At 54.0% G+C, this 16,971-nt stretch overlaps 1 protein-coding gene across 3 annotated transcripts in view; it reads left to right on the forward strand.

Moving 5' to 3' along the window:
* The window catches only part of SPTB (spectrin beta, erythrocytic), a 138,967-nt gene that overhangs the window by 103,911 nt on the left and 18,085 nt on the right, over positions 1 to 16,971 (forward strand). For all 3 annotated transcript variants that reach the window (XM_074393126.1, XM_074393127.1, XM_074393128.1), the window contains exons 21-32: positions 341 to 543; positions 1,023 to 1,112; positions 5,669 to 5,947; positions 6,756 to 6,886; positions 7,821 to 8,025; positions 8,284 to 8,658; positions 10,164 to 10,408; positions 11,575 to 11,713; positions 12,184 to 12,268; positions 13,685 to 13,881; positions 14,183 to 14,232; positions 14,689 to 14,764. In XM_074393126.1, the coding sequence (XP_074249227.1) occupies positions 341 to 543; positions 1,023 to 1,112; positions 5,669 to 5,947; positions 6,756 to 6,886; positions 7,821 to 8,025; positions 8,284 to 8,658; positions 10,164 to 10,408; positions 11,575 to 11,713; positions 12,184 to 12,268; positions 13,685 to 13,881; positions 14,183 to 14,232; positions 14,689 to 14,764 (2,075 nt within the window). The remainder of the gene's footprint in view (positions 1 to 340; positions 544 to 1,022; positions 1,113 to 5,668; positions 5,948 to 6,755; positions 6,887 to 7,820; positions 8,026 to 8,283; positions 8,659 to 10,163; positions 10,409 to 11,574; positions 11,714 to 12,183; positions 12,269 to 13,684; positions 13,882 to 14,182; positions 14,233 to 14,688; positions 14,765 to 16,971) is intronic.

Consider the following 16,971-nt stretch of genomic DNA (forward strand, 5'->3'; position numbering starts at 1 on the left):
TTTGTGTCTTCTCTGATTTCTTTGAATACAATAAAGTAAGCACTCCTATTCGTCCTCTTAAATGGACTTGCTTTTATCATGCAAAATGTCTTCTGGTTTCTAATCCAGCTCCGACACCTTTTGCAGTGGGTAGCACAGAGACCCAAAAGGATGCATGAGAAACAAGACAAGCACTCAGAGGAGGGAAAGATGAGTGGGAGCACCCAGAGAGACTTCTTGGAGGAAGCTGAGCTCAAATTGGGCCTTAAAGAATAGGTGGGAGGTAGATGAATGAAGAAGATGGAGGGGCTGTCCAGGTGCCAAGGTTGGTGCTGACACCATCCCCTTGTGTTTCAGCGAGTGGAGGACCAAGTGAATGTGCGGAAGGAGGAGCTGGGGGAGCTGTTTGCCCAGGTGCCTTCAGTGGGAGAGGAGGCAGGAGACACAGACTTGAGCATCGAGAAGCGGTTCCTGGACCTCCTGGAGCCCCTGGGGAGGAGGAAGAAGCAGCTGGAATCATCCAGAGCCAAGCTGCAGATCAGCCGGGACTTAGAGGATGAGACGGTGCGTGGGCTGCAGCTCCTCCCTACCCCCTGAGGCTGAGCCACCAGCTGCCATCAGAGTAGCTGGCTGCCACCCAGAGCAATTCTTGGCAGCAGATGACTGGTCAGCTCACCCCTTATCTCAGAGGGTTGTTGTGAGGATTACATTAAATGGAAAAGTCAAGCCAGTGCTTTTGTTGGTAAATCACTTTTCACTTGCTAGTATTGCTGGTGAAGAGCATGGCCTTTGGGGTCAGACAGACTTGGGTTCGAGATCCAGCTACATTACCTTCCCACTGTCTGACTAGAAGCAAGTTATCTGGAACCTCAGTTCAAAATCCACAAATATTCCCATCTGTAAAATGGGGGCCAAACCCTGATGGGGTGTTGGGAGGAACCGGGGAGACACTGCCAGCAAAGCTCTGCCCTGCCCATGGTGAGCACTCGGGAAAGGATGGCCGTGATTGTCATCAGCTCTCCCCTGCCTTCTGGTCTCTGCAGCTCTGGGTGGAGGAGAGGTTGCCTCTGGCCCAGTCAGCCGACTATGGCACTAATCTGCAAACTGTGCAACTATTCATGAAGAAAAACCAGGTGAGTCCTGCCTCACCTTGCAAGCCTCACCCCCTCCTCCCCAACCCCACCTGACCCCACGGTGGGGTAGGCCCAGCCCTGACCTGCAGAAAGCTAGTGACAGCAGATTATTGTTCTTGTTGGTAGCTTTGGGGTCTCCAAACCGTATTGGCAGTCTTATAGCAGAAAAAGCAGGTTTTGGTGATTTCAGAGCAAATTCTGGGAGGATCACAGAGGAGGGAGGAGTCCTGGTACTTGGGGATTTGGGGCCATTCAGCCTCCATCAGGCACAGATGAATGTAGGATCTCGGAGGCCCTGGCCTGGGGGTTGATGTGCTTCAGGAGCTGTGTATTCAGTGTATTCAGTGGTCTCCCTGAGAAGAGGGCAGTAACTCCTGGTCTGTCTCCCACAACACTACCTTGCCCTTCTTCCAGGGCTGAGCTTGGCATGTGTGGTGTCCTTGGGGTAAGTAGGCCCCATTTCTCTGGACATGTGAGGATACTTGTGGGGCTCAAATCCCATTAGGAAGCCACTAACTTTGGACTCTGAGTCCTTGAAGCAGATATCCCTCTGCTTTTTGGCGCTTGCTTAAACTCCTGTGATTGGGAACTCCTGTGGCCCTGGTCAGGATCCTGGGCGTGAGCAGATGCCAAGCACTCCCTCTTGGGTCAGGGCTGCAGTGGGAGCCTGAATCATGAAAGGAAGCTGGCTCTGTGGGGTCGCAGCAGCTGGGGGATGGCCACAGACCCTTCTTGGACAGTGTCCCTCCCTTTGCATGCTCTTTGGGTCAGCAAGGAGAGCCCAAGAACTTAGATCCCAGAGAATAATGACATGTCCCAGAGGGCCCTGTCAGTATTGCAACTCCTTGGGGAAGGAAGGTCATGGCAGACAGCACTCCCTTCCCCCAAGACGGCAGTAGCTGACATCTGCTCACAACTGTTTGAGCCTGGCAGCTGTGCAGACGCCTGGATTATATTCAGAGAGGTTTCTTCAAAGCTGACTTAGGTCCTTTGCTTTTGGTTGATACGATCTGGTCACAGAGGGGCCAGCAGCCACATGCAGGGACCCGGACTAGAAGATGATAGAAATCCAGCCTCAGTTAACGCCACAACCTTCAGCTAAAGGTGGAAGGCTGGTAGAAGACAGTATCCTTGGGACCTCAGTTTTCTTAATTGTAAAATAAGCCACTCTAGTCTTTCCAACACTAAGCTTTTTGATTCTGTGCAGTCTCAATAAGTGTTATTGTTCAAAGGTTTTTAACTCTGGTAGCTGGCCATTGCTTTTTCAGGAAAAGGGCAAGACTAATATGGATGGGGTTCCCCTAACCAAGAAGGGAAAGACAGCCTCTTGGAAGAGTGTGACTGCCCTAGTGAAACTACTTTAAGCTCACCTGGCCAAAACAGAAATCCAGTTTTATCATGTCCTCACTTAAAACTCTCTACTGCAATGGTTCTCAAACTCCAGTGTGCAACTCCTGTGACAAGCCCTCTGGGTGAGTTTACACAACTTAACCCGGTGCCACCCCCGGACCCACTGCATCAAGCTCTGGGGGTAGAGCCTGATAATTTGCATTTCTAACAAGATCCCAGGTGATGCTGATGCTGCTGGTTCAGGACTCCACTCTGGGGACCCATGCTCTTGGGGCTATTCATTGCAATTAGAACAAATTCCACAAGGTACTACATGAAGGGTTCTCACCCCCGGCTGTATATTCAAATCACCTAGGGAACTTTTAGACAGATGAATGCCTAGGTTCCACCTCAGATCAGTCAGGATTTCTGGGGGTAGGCCTCTACCTGCATCTATTTCCCTAGATTATTAAATGGGCAATTAGGATTAAGAACCAGTCTTGGCTGGGTGCAGTGGCTTCCACCTGTAATCCCAGCACTTTGGGAGGCCGAGGTGGGTAGATCACCTGAGGTCAAGAGTTTGAGACCAGCCTGGCCAACATGGTGAAACATCACTCTACTAAAAATACAAAAATTAGCCAGGTGTGGTGGCAGGTGCCTATAATCTCAGCTACTTGGGAGGCTGAGGCAAGAGAGTTCCTGGAACCCAGGAGGCAGAGGTTGCAGTGAGCCGAGATCACACCATTGCACTCCAGCCCAGGCCAACAACAGCCAGACTCAGTCTCAAAAAAGAACCAGTCTTGCCTGATCTGGCCCCTGCCTACCTCTGAATCTCAGTTCTTCTCACTTTGCCCTCCTTCAGAGGTCTTCTGCGCCTCTCCATGGCCTCAGACCGGCCCAGCTCATGTCCAGCCCAGAGTGTTTGTACTTGTTCAGTCCTCTTGCCAGGAACACTCACCCCAAGATCTCTGTGTGGTTACCTCCCTCCCATCTCAAATGTCTCCTCAGAGCGGCCCTCCCTGACTCCCTTAGCTAAAGTGGCTGCCGCCACATCGCAACAGACCTTCTTCATCCTGTTGTTGTTTTTCCTCATAGCACCCAGGGAGGAAGGCCCAGCCTATATTTTCATTCATTTGCATGTTTACCTTCTATTTCCTCTACCAGGTTGTAAGCTTTAGAGTACAGAGATTTTGTTTCTTTGTTTCTATACTGTCCCTATTACCTAGACCAGGGTCCAGTACATAAAAAAGAACTTAATACATAGTTGTTGAATGAATGAAGATAGATAAGAAGACATTATACGTAAGATAGGGAAGAAGACATTATAGGTATGCACAGATACTAGAAAGTAACTGCTTATAAAGAAAGAAATACCTTTTTAGGCCGGGCACAGTGGTTCACACTTGTTATCCCAGCACTTTGGGAGGCTGAGGCGGGTGGATCACCTTAGCCTAGGAGTTCGAGACCAGTCTGGGTAACATAGCAAAACCCCATCTCTACAAAAAATACAAAAAGTTAGCCAGATGTGGTGGTACATGCCTGTAGTCCAAGCTACTTGGGAGGCTGAGGTGGGAGAATCATCTGAGCCTGGGAAGCTGAGGCTGCAGTGAGCTATGATTGTGCCACGGCACTCGAGCCTGGGTAACTGGAGTGAGGCCCTATCTAAAAAAAAAAAAGAAAGAAAGAAATTACTTTTTAGGGCACCATGCAGAGGTCATAAGATCTCAGAGTAAAGAAGCAAATGAAGCCAGGCTTGGTGGCTCATTCCTGTAATCCCAGCACTTTGGGAGGCCGAGGTGGGTGGATTGCCTGAGCTCAGGAGTTCAAGACCAGGCTGGGCAACATGGTGAAACCCTATCTCTAAAAAAATTTTTTTTAATTTAAAAAAATTTTTTTTAATTTAAAAAAAATTTTTTTAAAGAAGCAAATGAGGCCGGATGCGGTGGCTCAAGCCTGTAATCCCAGCACTTTGGGAGGCCGAAGCAGGTGGATCATGAGGTCAAGAGATCGAGACCATCCTGGTCAACATGGTGAAACCCCGTTTCTACTAAAAATCCAAAAAATGAGCTGGGCATGGTGGCACATGCCTGTAATCCCAGCTACTCAGGAGGCTGAGGCAGGAGAATTGCCTGAACCCAGGAGGCGGAGGTTGCAGTGAGCCGAGATCGCGCCATTGCACTCCAGCCTGGGTAACAAGAGCGAAACTCCGCCTCAAAAAAAAAAAAAAAAGAAGCAAATGGAGCTGAAAACATGGGTTGTTTGAATACAATTGCAGAGACTACAGGAAATTGTAAAAATTGAGATTCTGAGCATAAAGTGTAAAAATGCATTTTGGCAGGTTATGCGACTTGTGGATGTGGTTATCTTGTATATATTTTAAATGCTGGCCGTCACTGTACTGCTCACGTGGGCTGCTCTTGTCCCTTGCCTTCCAGTGTTAAAGGCCACGGGAAAATTAGAGAGAGGGAAGAACAGGTAGCGAGGTATGCAGAACTCAGGAGCCCACACACCAGCAGCAGCTAGCCCGGCCTCTAGGACGCAGAAAGCAAGTAGCACATGTCAGGGCCTCCTGAAGAAAAACATGACCCAGCCACCAGGGTGGGAGGAAGAGGCCATGCTAGTGACCAAAGGCTCAAACAGGGACTAATGCAAAGCTCACAAAAAATTTTGAGAAATAAAAGTGGGGAAAAACAAAACCAAAGCTGAGACTGTAAACAAGGGGCTGCTGTCACCTGTTCTTTTAGATGAAAGGTGAAAACTGCCCACCTGAGCTGCTGGGTTGTACGAATCCTGCATAAATCCTGCAAAAGATGTAGAATATGATATAAAAAAAGGCCATTTTTCTTTTCCTTCAAACACATACACCTAAGGAATCAAGCTCTGCTAAAGCGTAGGAAGATAGGGGACTGTCAAGAGCACAGGCTTCCGGGTCAGGTGGAGCTGTGGTCAAATCTGGCTCTGCCAGCAAGTGACTTCACTGCTGCATGCCACTTTCCACATGCTTATCTCAGCAGGCTATCTGAGGGTGCACAAATGATGCACATGAAGTGCTTAGCAGCCCACAAGAGGTCCTTGGTAGTTCTTGTCACCATCACCTGCTCTGCTCCAGTAGCAGGGGGTGAGAGGGACCAAGGGTGTCAGACCGGTGCTGTCACTGCAGAAGCAACCTTCCCTCCGGCCCCCCATGTTGGGAAGGCCCTGCCCCGAGCCCTTCCTTCTGGCCACAGACGCTGCAGAATGAGATTCTGGGCCATACACCGCGGATTGAGGATGTGCTGCAGAGAGGGCAGCTGCTGGTGGAGGCAGCGGAGATCGACTACCAGGACCTCGAGGAGCGCCTGGGGCACCTGCAGAGCTCCTGGGACAGGCTGCGGGAGGCAGCGGTCGGAAGACTGCAGCGCCTGCGGGATGCCAACGAGGCACAGCAGTACTACCTGGACGCGGGAGAGGCCGAGGCCTGGATTGGCGAGCAGGAGCTCTACGTCATCTCTGATGAGACCCCCAAGGTCTGTTCAGGCAGGGGGTACCAGACAGGATGCCGAGGCAGGAGGAAGAGGTGGGGTGGGCTGTCAGTGGGGAACCTTGTGCGTCCAACTGTGTGAGGGGTGAGACCAGGAGAGGGGCACAAGGAACCCACAGACTCCCTGCCCTCCCTTGGTGCCTCCTCCAGCACAGCCCTTCAGGGCACACACTGCAGCCAGATGCCTCCTGTTTCCCCACTGAGGTTTGCTCTGACCCAATGGTTCTCTACTTTTCTTTGCCATGGATTCTGTACTGGTAAACTGCTATGAAAGGGATGGGGTGAGAGGTGACAGGCAGAGGTCTCTCAAAGCTGGAATGATATATGACAGGCATCACCAAACTACAGCCCGCGGGCCGCATGCGGCCCCCTGAGGCCATTTATCCGGCCCCCCGCCGCACTTGAGGAAGGGGCACCTCTTTCATTGGTGGTCAGTGAGGAACACAGTATGTGGCAGCCCTCCAACAGTCTGAGGGACAGTGAACTGGCCTCCTGTGTAAAAAGTTTGGGGACGCCTGATATAGGATGTTTTCACGGGGACAGGGGTTAGGGTCTGAAGGGAAGGGTAGATGTCAGATATGAATCGAGGGAGTCCGGAGAGGAAGGGAGGGCACAGGCATTGCTGGGAAATCAGAAAAGCAGGAAGGGAATATGTGCAGCTCTCTTGAGGGATGTCCCACAAGCCTGCTCCCCTCCTCCCTCCTTCGGGCACTTCCAGGAGCTGGGCCACAATTTGCCAAGGGAGGGAGCATGGCCGGGCTGAGCTCTGGTGCTGATGGTCTGCTGCCTCCTAGGATGAAGAGGGTGCCATCGTGATGCTGAAGCGGCATCTGCGGCAGCAGCGCGCAGTAGAGGACTACGGCCGTAACATCAAGCAGCTGGCCAGCCGGGCCCAGGGCCTGCTGTCTGCAGGCCACCCTGAGGGGTGCGTGTGCCCCCTTGGGAGACTTGGTCAGGAGATGGGCATTGAGCCGGGGGCCCACCAACCAATGGCCCTTCAGATCTAAGAGGAAAATGGAAACAGTTTTCCCATCAAATAGGACTGGAGAAAGCTGCTGTGGGACTGGTGATCGACCCAATTTCATTTTATGCTTTGGTTTTGTGTGAGTCACCTCCAGCTGGGCCAGTGAGGCCCTGGTTTGCAAAAAGATCAGAGAATGGGATAGCAAAACTACCCTCTGGGTGACCAGAGAGCACCAATTTTCCGAAGAGTTACAATATGCTAAGGACACTGCAGACTACTTTAGCTTTTCTTTTTATGGTCCAGAAGGTCTCCAGGACTTCACAGTCCAGGCAGAACCATGATGTTGCAGTGCAGGTGGAAACCTGTGCCCACCCGGGCTGCAAGGTTGTGTGGATCCTGCATAAATAGGAGCCCACTGGGCCACAAACCATACACTGCCCCCAGCCACGGCCCTGGCCTCAGCTGCCATTATACCACTGTGGGTCCCCAGACATTTCCCTGGGAGCCACAGGGTCTGGGTCCCTGTTATGGCCTGTCCCTCTCTGGAGGGCTGAGCAGAGATGTTGCTGCAGGAGCCTCATGCAGGCAATGCTGCTCCCCAGCTTCCCTAGAAGAACAATGGAGGTGTCCCCATTTGCACTTTTCCCTATAAGCTTGCTATAGTGAGGGGCACCACAGGAGGCACCCCTCCAGGACAGAACCCCAAGACAGACTGTGTCATCCCCTGAGGCTAGGGTATGGCCCCTTCTCTCCCCAGCTCTTCCACTGGCAAAGCCCCTGTCATTTCTCCAGAGCTTCACTCCCTACCTATCCCTGCCAGGGGGCTGGAGAGGCCTAGGTTGGCTCTGGGTTTGTGGCTGCCATCTCTGAGGGCTTTCTTGGTTTTGAATTCCAGGGAACAGATCATCAGGCTTCAGGGGCAAGTGGACAAGCACTATGCAGGGCTGAAGGACATGGCGGAAGAACGCAAGCGCAAGCTGGAGAACATGTACCACCTGTTCCAGCTCAAGCGCGAGACTGACGATCTAGAGCAGTGGATTTCGGAAAAGGAGCTGGTGGCCTCTTCCCCGGAAATGGGGCAAGACTTTGACCACGTGACTGTGAGTAGCCACAGCTCCTGCTGTCTTTGTCTTTCTCTAATGCAGTAGATACAGCCAGCCCTCACTCTAGACACACAGAAAGCTGCGCAGGATGTGGCCTCCCCAGCATGAGCCGGGACCGGCAGGCCTGCCCTGGAGAAGGTGTGAGAGCACAGCCCCGGTGCTGAAGTCACTGCCTAAGAAAGTCTGCAGCTAGGCTGGTGACAACCATAACCCCTGTGCCCCCCATAACCACATTTCTGTCTGCCCCACATCCAGCTGCTGCGGGACAAGTTCCGGGACTTTGCCCGGGAGACCGGGACAATTGGGCAGGAGCGGGTGGACAACGTGAATGCCTTCATTGAGCGACTCATTGATGCGGGCCACAGCGAGGCCGCCACCATTGCCGAGTGGAAAGACGGGCTAAATGAGATGTGGGCGGACCTGCTGGAGCTCATCGACACGCGCATGCAGCTGCTGGCCGCCTCGTATGACCTGCACCGCTACTTCTACACGGGCGCCGAGATCCTGGGCCTCATCGACGAGAAGCACCGTGAGCTGCCAGAGGATGTGGGGCTGGACGCCAGCACGGCCGAGTCCTTCCATCGGGTGCACACGGCCTTCGAGCGGGAGCTCCACCTGCTGGGCGTCCAGGTACCTCAACCCCCTGCCACCCACCCGCTACCAACTTCCAGGAGCCCTGGGTGTCGGTCCCCACGTGGCTGTCAGTGAGGAAACCTCTAAGATGGGTGCCAGGAGGTGTTGCCTCCTTTGGGAGCCAGAAGCTCAGGGCAGGGAGCAGTGACTTTCAGATGTTCCTTAGCTTCAGAAGTCATTCTTTAAACTGAATCCTCACAAAAGGCCAGTGCATACAATACTATATGGTACAGTTTCTCCAGTTGTCCAGTATTACTAGTGAACACATGCACAGCACTTTTCTAGCACCGTGTGCTGTTCTGAGCAATGTATGTAGCCACTGAACCCTCATGGCCATCCTGTGAGGCAGCTACTAATATTCTCCGTACTTTATAGATGAGAAGAGTAAGGGGTAGAGGGCCCATACATTTCCCAGGAACATGTGGGTACACAGTGGAGCCAGTGCCCAGACCCTGGCAGTCTAGCTATAGACCCCACACATTTAGCCACCAGGCACTTCAGCCTTTCCACATGGGAGCTGGAGAGCCCCCAGTTTCTACTGCTCAGACCCCTGCCCCATCCCTGGAGTGCCGTCTGCAGACCTCTAGAGTCTCCCAGAGTTTGGTGTGATGGAAAGGGCAAATGCAAGGAGACCCTGTTGCTGAGGGCTCCCCTAGCTTCCAGTACAGCAGCAGGAGGTGCGCTGGCTGTACAATCCTAGGCCAGCCCAGCAGGATTTGGGGATGGAACACCAGGGTAGGCCGAGCCCCTAGTTCATCCAAAAGGAGACCTCTTAGGGATGTTTCCTCCAGCTGGAGTGGAGGGCCTGGTGTGTGTGGCTATTGTACTTGGGGATGCCAGGGCCCCTGAGATAGTTGTAGCCCCACTGAGATCTTAGGAGTGAGGTTTCACTGTCCCTGGGGCCAGCCTCAATCAGGGGATCTGGTGCAGCCCCTTCATTAGAGAGGCAGCATACAGACTGGTTAAGAATGGGGACTCGGGAGCATGGTGTAGTGTGAGGGACCCTGGACCAGTTACTTAGCTTCCCTGTGCTTCAGTTTCCCCATCTCAGAAATAGCAATAGTAATAGTACCTCCTTCATGGGGTTGTTGGAAAGATGAAGAGAGTTCATCAATACAAAGTATTTAGAACCGTGCCTGGTATGTAGTTCCTCTCATTAGTATACTGTTGAGATCAAAGGGTATGGAGCTCCTCTCACTCCCAAACCTTCACAAAGTTCAAGCGGTGTCTTGGGTAACAGAGGTGTCAAAGCAAGGAGCCTTCTCCTACAGCACCCCCTGGGTGAAGGCTGAAGATCCTACCTTCCAGCAATACCCTAGAGGGCCCATACATTTCCTTTCCATCACACCCTCATTTGTAGATGAGAAGAGTAAGGGGTAGAGGGCCCATACATTTAACATCCTTATGGAGGCCAGGAGGAGGTTGCTGCCTCTCCAGTCCTAGGCCCACAGCACCTAGGGAGCAACGTCCAGGGAACAATGTCTGGTGTCGCCTGACCACAGGTACAGCAGTTCCAAGACGTGGCCACCCGCCTGCAGACAGCATATGCTGGGGAGAAGGCAGAGGCCATCCAGAACAAGGAGCAGGAGGTGTCTGCTGCGTGGCAGGCGCTGCTTGATGCCTGTGCTGGGCGCCGGACCCAACTAGTGGACACGGCGGATAAATTCCGCTTCTTCAGCATGGCCCGTGACCTCCTCTCCTGGATGGAGAGCATCATCCGTCAGATCGAGACCCAGGAGAGGCCCAGGTGAGGGGAGTGGCTTCAAGGCCGAGACAGTTCCACTCCAGGGCAGGGGAGCCTGGCCAACCAGGGTGCTGCACTCGGGCTCCTCACTGGAGAGACAGCCCTGGACTACTGGTCCATGAAAATCCCTGGGGGACACATGAGGCCTGAGGCTGGACCCAGGCAGAAATGGCCTGGCTCAGCTTCCACTGGGAGGACCAGTCGTTTCAGTCAGGAGAGTCCTGAGTGTAGGGAGAGAGACATCTGTCATTCAGGGTCACCAATGGGCACAGTGACCATGCTTATCAGTGAAAATAAGCAACCCACCTGTCTAAAGCTGGGCAGGTCTAAGACTGCGCATCATTCTTCTCCCAGCCCTGGGATGTGAGGGGGACCTTCCCCCAAAACTCAGGAAGGAGTTCATTGTCCATGAGAGGAGGGGTCGGGCACGTGGCCAGTGAGAGCCCCTGCAGAGATCAGACCACTCTGCCCAGTCTGTGTCACTTCATCAGTTATTGCCAATCTGTTTTCGTCCTTCTGCCCCTAGGGTGTCTGTCCTGATGGTCATACTTTTACTTTTAACATCCTTATGGAGATACAATTCACATACCACACTTCATTCATTTAGGGTGTATCATTCAATGGTTTTTAGTATATTCACTGTTACACAGTGATCCCTGCAATCTAAGGTTAGAAGATTTTCATCACTCCATCCCTATTAGCAGTCACTACTCATTCCCCTGTCTTCCCAGTCCCTGGAAACCACTACTCGACTTTCTGTCTCTCCAGATTTGCCTACTTTGGACATTTCATGTAAATGGAATCACACAATATGTGGTCTTTTTTGACTAGCTTCTTTCCCTTAGCATAATGTTTTCAAGATGCATCCACGTCATAGCATCAATCAGTACACCATTCCTTTTTATTGCTGAGTAATCCCAGGCTGCTTTGGGGGTTTCTGAGTACAGTGGCCTGGCCATGCTCTGGCCACTGAGCAATGGAAGACATAGGGCATCTGTGTTCCTGCTGGAGTCGGGCTGGCGGAAGACTTCCTGGCTGGCCAGAGAGAGAGAGAAAGGAACAGGGTCAGACTCCCACAGGCAGGCGGAGGTGGCCCCCCCTATTTGGGACACAGAAGCAGTCCAGAGTGACCCAAAGTTCCCTTCTTCCCTTGTCTTCCTGTCCCCCAGGGATGTCTCCTCTGTGGAATTGCTCATGAAGTATCACCAGGGCATCAACGCAGAGATTGAAACCCGGAGCAAGAACTTCAGTGTCTGCCTGGAGCTTGGCGAGTCCCTGCTGCAGCGGCAGCACCAGGCCTCAGAGGAGGTGAGGGGACTGCGGGCATGGAGGCGAGCCCCTCCACTTCCATCTCTACTTGTGCCAGCCAGACAGCCTCCTGGGAGGGAGCTGGGTCTGCTGCTTTTCTGAGGAGCTAATCTTGCTCTCACTCATGGAGATCGAGGCTACACACAGGCCCGGGAATTGGAGCCCCAGCAAGCACACTCCCTGCCTTAGGGAACTGGTCACTCAGTAGAGGAGAGCAGGTTCATAACCTGCCTAACAGCCACAGGTGTACACACTTTGGAGTTGGTGATCTCATTTAATAAGAGAGCGCATGGGCCTCAGAGAGGTTAAGTAACTTGCCCCAGGCTGCACAGCTGGCAAGTAGCTGGGCCAAGACTTGAAGCCAGGACTGTGGGACCAAACCTGGCATTCCCTGCAGGACCCATGTGTGCACTGCCTCAGATGGGGAAGAGTGAGCCAAGCCTGAGCTTTTCTCCCTTTCCTCCCCATAGATCCGTGAGAAACTGCAGCAGGTGGTGTCCAGGAGGAAAGAGATGAATGAGAAGTGGGAGGCTCGATGGGAGCGGCTCCGCATGTGTGAGTACAGCCCGAGCCAGGGACGGGGGCAGGAGTACCCCTGCTCGAGTAGGTGAAGGGAGACGTGCCCCATGGGTGGATTTTCACTACTGCCTAGAGAGGAGCCCCCCACAGCACTGCTCTTTAGCAAAGCTCTGGGGCCAGGGGCCTCAGCGGTCCAGGCAGAAGACCCAAGTGGACATGCTGCTGCAAGCCTCACTCTAACCAGCCAGCGTGCCCCTACTCCCTGCCCATCCTCTGCCCCACATGCCCCCAGCCTCATGTCCGGCCTGGTATGCCTGCAGAGGTATGGCCTGGGGGTGGGGGTGGGGTAAGGCTCTTGTGCATCCCAGACATTCGTCCTGAGGACTGTCAAGCACAGAAGAGGCTCTTCCCCCTTCATCTGGGTGCTGAAGAGAGGTGGGGGAAAGCCACCACTCAGGGAGGAGCTGTGAGCCAAGAAGCCCTAACTGGTCCCCTGGCCTCTTCTCCACCGTCATGTGAGATAGCCAAGGGCTGGGAAGAATGTTCAAGGCAGAAGACTCCTTCTCAGAGACATCAAAGCTACATTTTGTTTTCAAAATAGAGTTCTAATTAGTGAAAAATATAGTTTAGAAAATATAACTATTGGGTCAGACATGGTGGGTGATATCTATAATCCCAGCATTTTGGGAAGTCGAGACAGGAGGATTGCTTGGGCTCAGGAATTTGAGACCAGCCTGGACAACATAGGGAGACCCTGACTCTATGACAACAAAATAATCAACTGGGCACGGTGGTGCGCACCTACAGTCCCAGCCACATGGGAGGCTGAGATGGGAAGACCACTGGATCCCGGGAGGCTGAGGCTGCCATGAGCCATAATCACGTCACTGCACTCTAGCCTGAGTGAAATATTGAAGCCTTGGTTCTAAAAAATATAACTATTGTGGGCTGGGCATGGTGGATCATGCCTGTAATCCCAGCACTTTGGGAGGCCAAGGTGGGCGGATCACAAGGTCAGGAGTTCAAGACCAGCCTGGCCAACATGGTAAAATCCTATCTACTAAAAATACAAAAATTAGTTGGGCATGGTGGTGGGTGCCTGTAATCCCAGCTACTTCGGAAGCTGAGGCAAGAGAATCACTTGAAACTAGGAGGTGGAGGTTGAGGTGAGCCGCAATTGTGCCATTGCACTCTAGCCCGGGCGACAGGGTGAGACTACATCTCAAAAGAAAAAACTATTTTGAAGATGGGTTAGGAGCCCAGTGTGGAATGGGATGGCTGTGGGTAGCAGAGTATCCATGTGGTTAAGGGACACCTATGCAGGCCAGCTGCCTGACCACTGGCTCCTGTGTCTGGCTGCTGAACCTGCCCCAATCCCTGGCAGGAGTGGATGGTTGGGTGCTAACAGGCCCTGGGCCTTTTGGGGGGTCTGTGTCCTGTTCCCCCTGGCAGTGCTGGAGGTGTGCCAGTTCTCAAGGGATGCCTCTGTGGCCGAGGCGTGGCTGATCGCCCAGGAGCCCTACCTGGCCAGTGGGGACTTTGGACACACAGTGGACAGTGTGGAGAAGCTCATCAAGAGGCATGAGGCTTTTGAGAAGTCCACGGCCAGCTGGGCAGAGCGCTTTGCAGCCCTGGAGAAGCCCACTACGGTGAGCAGGGAACAGTTCCAGGGTGCTCAGAGGGTGGCAGCCCTGCCCCAGGGGTCTCATGCCAAGAACTCCAGGCCAGTTGTTAGGTACCTAGAATGGGATGACAGTCTTGGCCAGCAGGGAGAAGGAAAGAAGTGGCAGGAAGTACTGACCTCCGAGTGCAAAAGACAGAAGGGGCTGGCTCCAGAAGGAACAAACGCCAGGGTGTGTGGGGGTGCGGGGCCGCATCCAGAGGCAGGTCATCTGAGAACACAGCTCACCTCTATGGCTGCTCTGACCCCTGGGCCTTCTCCTCCTCTAGCTTGAGCTGAAAGAACGCCAGATGGCAGAGAGACCCGCAGAGGAGACTGGGTGAGTGGTGGCTGTCTGTCCAGGGAGCTGAGTGCTCTGCCAAGCAGGGGTAGGAGTGCCTTTCATCAGAAACGTGACGCTGGGACAAGATGCCTTTGACCTCTCACACTGGGCGCCCTTGTGAGGGAGGCCCAGAGTGCCTGAGCACGAGGGCAGAGGAGCTTTTGCTCCCCTAGTCCAGGTGGGCTGAAGGCCTGCTGCGGGAGGAGGGGGCTGGGAGCAGTGGCTGCCAGGCGAGGCCTTGGAGCCACCCGAACACAGGGCCCCACAGGCCGTTGTGCCTGGAACCTGGCTGCCTTCCGAAGAATCTGCCTTGGCTTTTCCGAAGACGTCTCTGGGCGGCTCCTTGCCGAGCACCGTCCAGGCTGCGGGCGGACTGGTGAGAAGCCAGGCCTTGCAGGAGGCGCTGGCCTCAGGGGGCTGCTTGTTTTTAAAGAGAGACTGTGTCTTCCTCAGGCTTCAAGAGGAGGAAGGCGAGACAGCAGGGGAGGCTCCAGTTTCCCACCAAGCGGCCACCGAGAGAACGTCCCCGGTCAGTCTCTGGTCCCGTTTGTCTAGTTCCTGGGAGTCACTGCAGCCAGAGCCCTCTCACCCCTACTAGGCTCGACCTGGGCGAGCGGGAGGCGAGAAGAGCAGGAGCAGCCCCGCCCTCCGTCCCGCCCACACCCCACAGCCCCGCCCTCAGAGCGGGCTACTTTCCACTCAGGTGTTCTCCATCAGAGTCCCAGCCCTCCCCTACCCCCCATCAGCGTGGACGAAACACACAGGCCAGGCCAGTGACATGACTTCATTAGTTGGGTTTTATCTAATGGAATAAATTTTATTGTATAAATATATCGGCACTTACATGGGGAAACACTTTATCCAGAGATTAGTGCCTTTTTGTACACAGTCCTTTTCCCCATTTTCCTTCTAACTCCTTCCTCTAGGCAGTACTCACCCCCTTTGCCCACACCTACACACACATGCACACACACACCACACACCCCATACACAGACCTCACACACACACCCCCACACACTTATACACACATGCACACACAAATACACTCACGAACACACCACACTCCAAACACATACACACACCCCACACACACAGACACACACGAACACACACCACACCCCATACATCCACACACACCCCCCCCACACACAGACACACACACGAACACACACCACACCTCATATATCCACACACACCCCCACACAGACACACATGAACACACACCACACCCCATACACACATCCACACACACACGAACACCCACATGCACACACACCACAACCCCTATACACAGGCACACACACCACACACACCCCCATACACACACCCACACTCACACCAGACACACCACTCGCTGTCCCCTCCCACTCGCCTCCCTGCGGGCATCTCAGGTGCTCATCCTGGTAGGCGATTCCTTCCTCCTATGCAGAGCCCTCTCCCTTTCCCAACGACCTGGCCTGAGGCCTGTGGGTCAGTGAGTCTGGATATTGAGCTGGTTCTGGGGAAAACACAGATTTGAAAGAAGCCTGCAAAAGTGAGGAGAATCCCAGGGCTTGGAGTAACAGAGGTCAGCTGTAGGAAAGGAGATGAGCCAGGGCCTGGCTGGAGGGACAGGAAGAGGCCCAAGACAGCAGCTGTCAGAGGCGGAGGGCATGCGCCTCAGGGCCTTTCCTGGAGCAGGTCCCTTAGACCCCGTGGGATCTGTGCAGGGACGGGAAGGTGGGCCTGGAGGCTGTGTCACCCAGGCTTAGGGAACTGCTCTGGGGAGAAGCTGACTGGGAAGAAAGCAAGAATCCACCACACGGCTTGCATGGCTTCCCTCTGCATGTACCCACTGGGGCAGGCTGCACTGGGAGTCAAGGGAGCCATTGGTCCTTCCTGCAGCCCACCTCTCCAGATGCCGGTCGAGCCTGCCTGAACCTGGGGGTGGGGTTAGGAAGACAGGCATTCTAGATGGAAGCTTCTGGTACAGCAGTCACCCCCAGAAACATGTACAGTGAGCCCTCCCTTTTTCAGCCCTTCTCACGCTCTGAAAGAGAGCTATACCGCCCTACACACACGCACACGCACACACCTCTGTGGCTTCCAGCCTGGCTAGAGGCCTCCTTTTCCTAGCTGCACCAGCCCACCATGCCCAGCAGAGGGCACTGCTGGGCTCCTGCTGAAGGGTCTCTCCCAAAAGTTCCCTCCCAAGCTCCCCTCATGGGGTCTCATCTCCCTGTCTGTGGTGGACTGCGTCCCAGCCCCTTTTCCCCAGCAACAGCCCCTGCTGGAAGGAGAGTCAACTCTGGGGCACAGACTGTGGACACGGGCTGGGGCCGTCCCTGCGCCCTGCCCCCGCCTGCTTCTGCCAAGCATCCCTGTGTGTCTGCATGCAGCGGTGTCCTGATGTGTCGGCTCCTCTGTGAGCACCTGGGCAACTCCACCCATTGTCTATGTCATGTGTGTCTGTGCAAATGTAACTACTTGTGCATCAGAGCCGCCTCCAGCCAACTCCTGAATGTTACTGGGTGGAGGGGAATAAAACCTGTTTGGACCTGATGATCTCTTTGGGGGAAGGAGGAGTGAGCCACATTGGAGACCCTTTCCAGAGAGCCAGCCACTCCAGCAGATGGGAAGACCGGCCTGTGCCCGGTACCGGAAAGAAACCAGATGGTGACTCAAATGGACACCAGACCCAAGGCCTCATGCACGCATTTCCTGCCGCTCCTCCCTTCTGAGCCCTTTGTTAAGTT

Source organism: Saimiri boliviensis, chromosome 2 (assembly GCF_048565385.1).
Source record: "Saimiri boliviensis isolate mSaiBol1 chromosome 2, mSaiBol1.pri, whole genome shotgun sequence".
NCBI lineage: Eukaryota > Metazoa > Chordata > Mammalia > Primates > Cebidae > Saimiri > Saimiri boliviensis.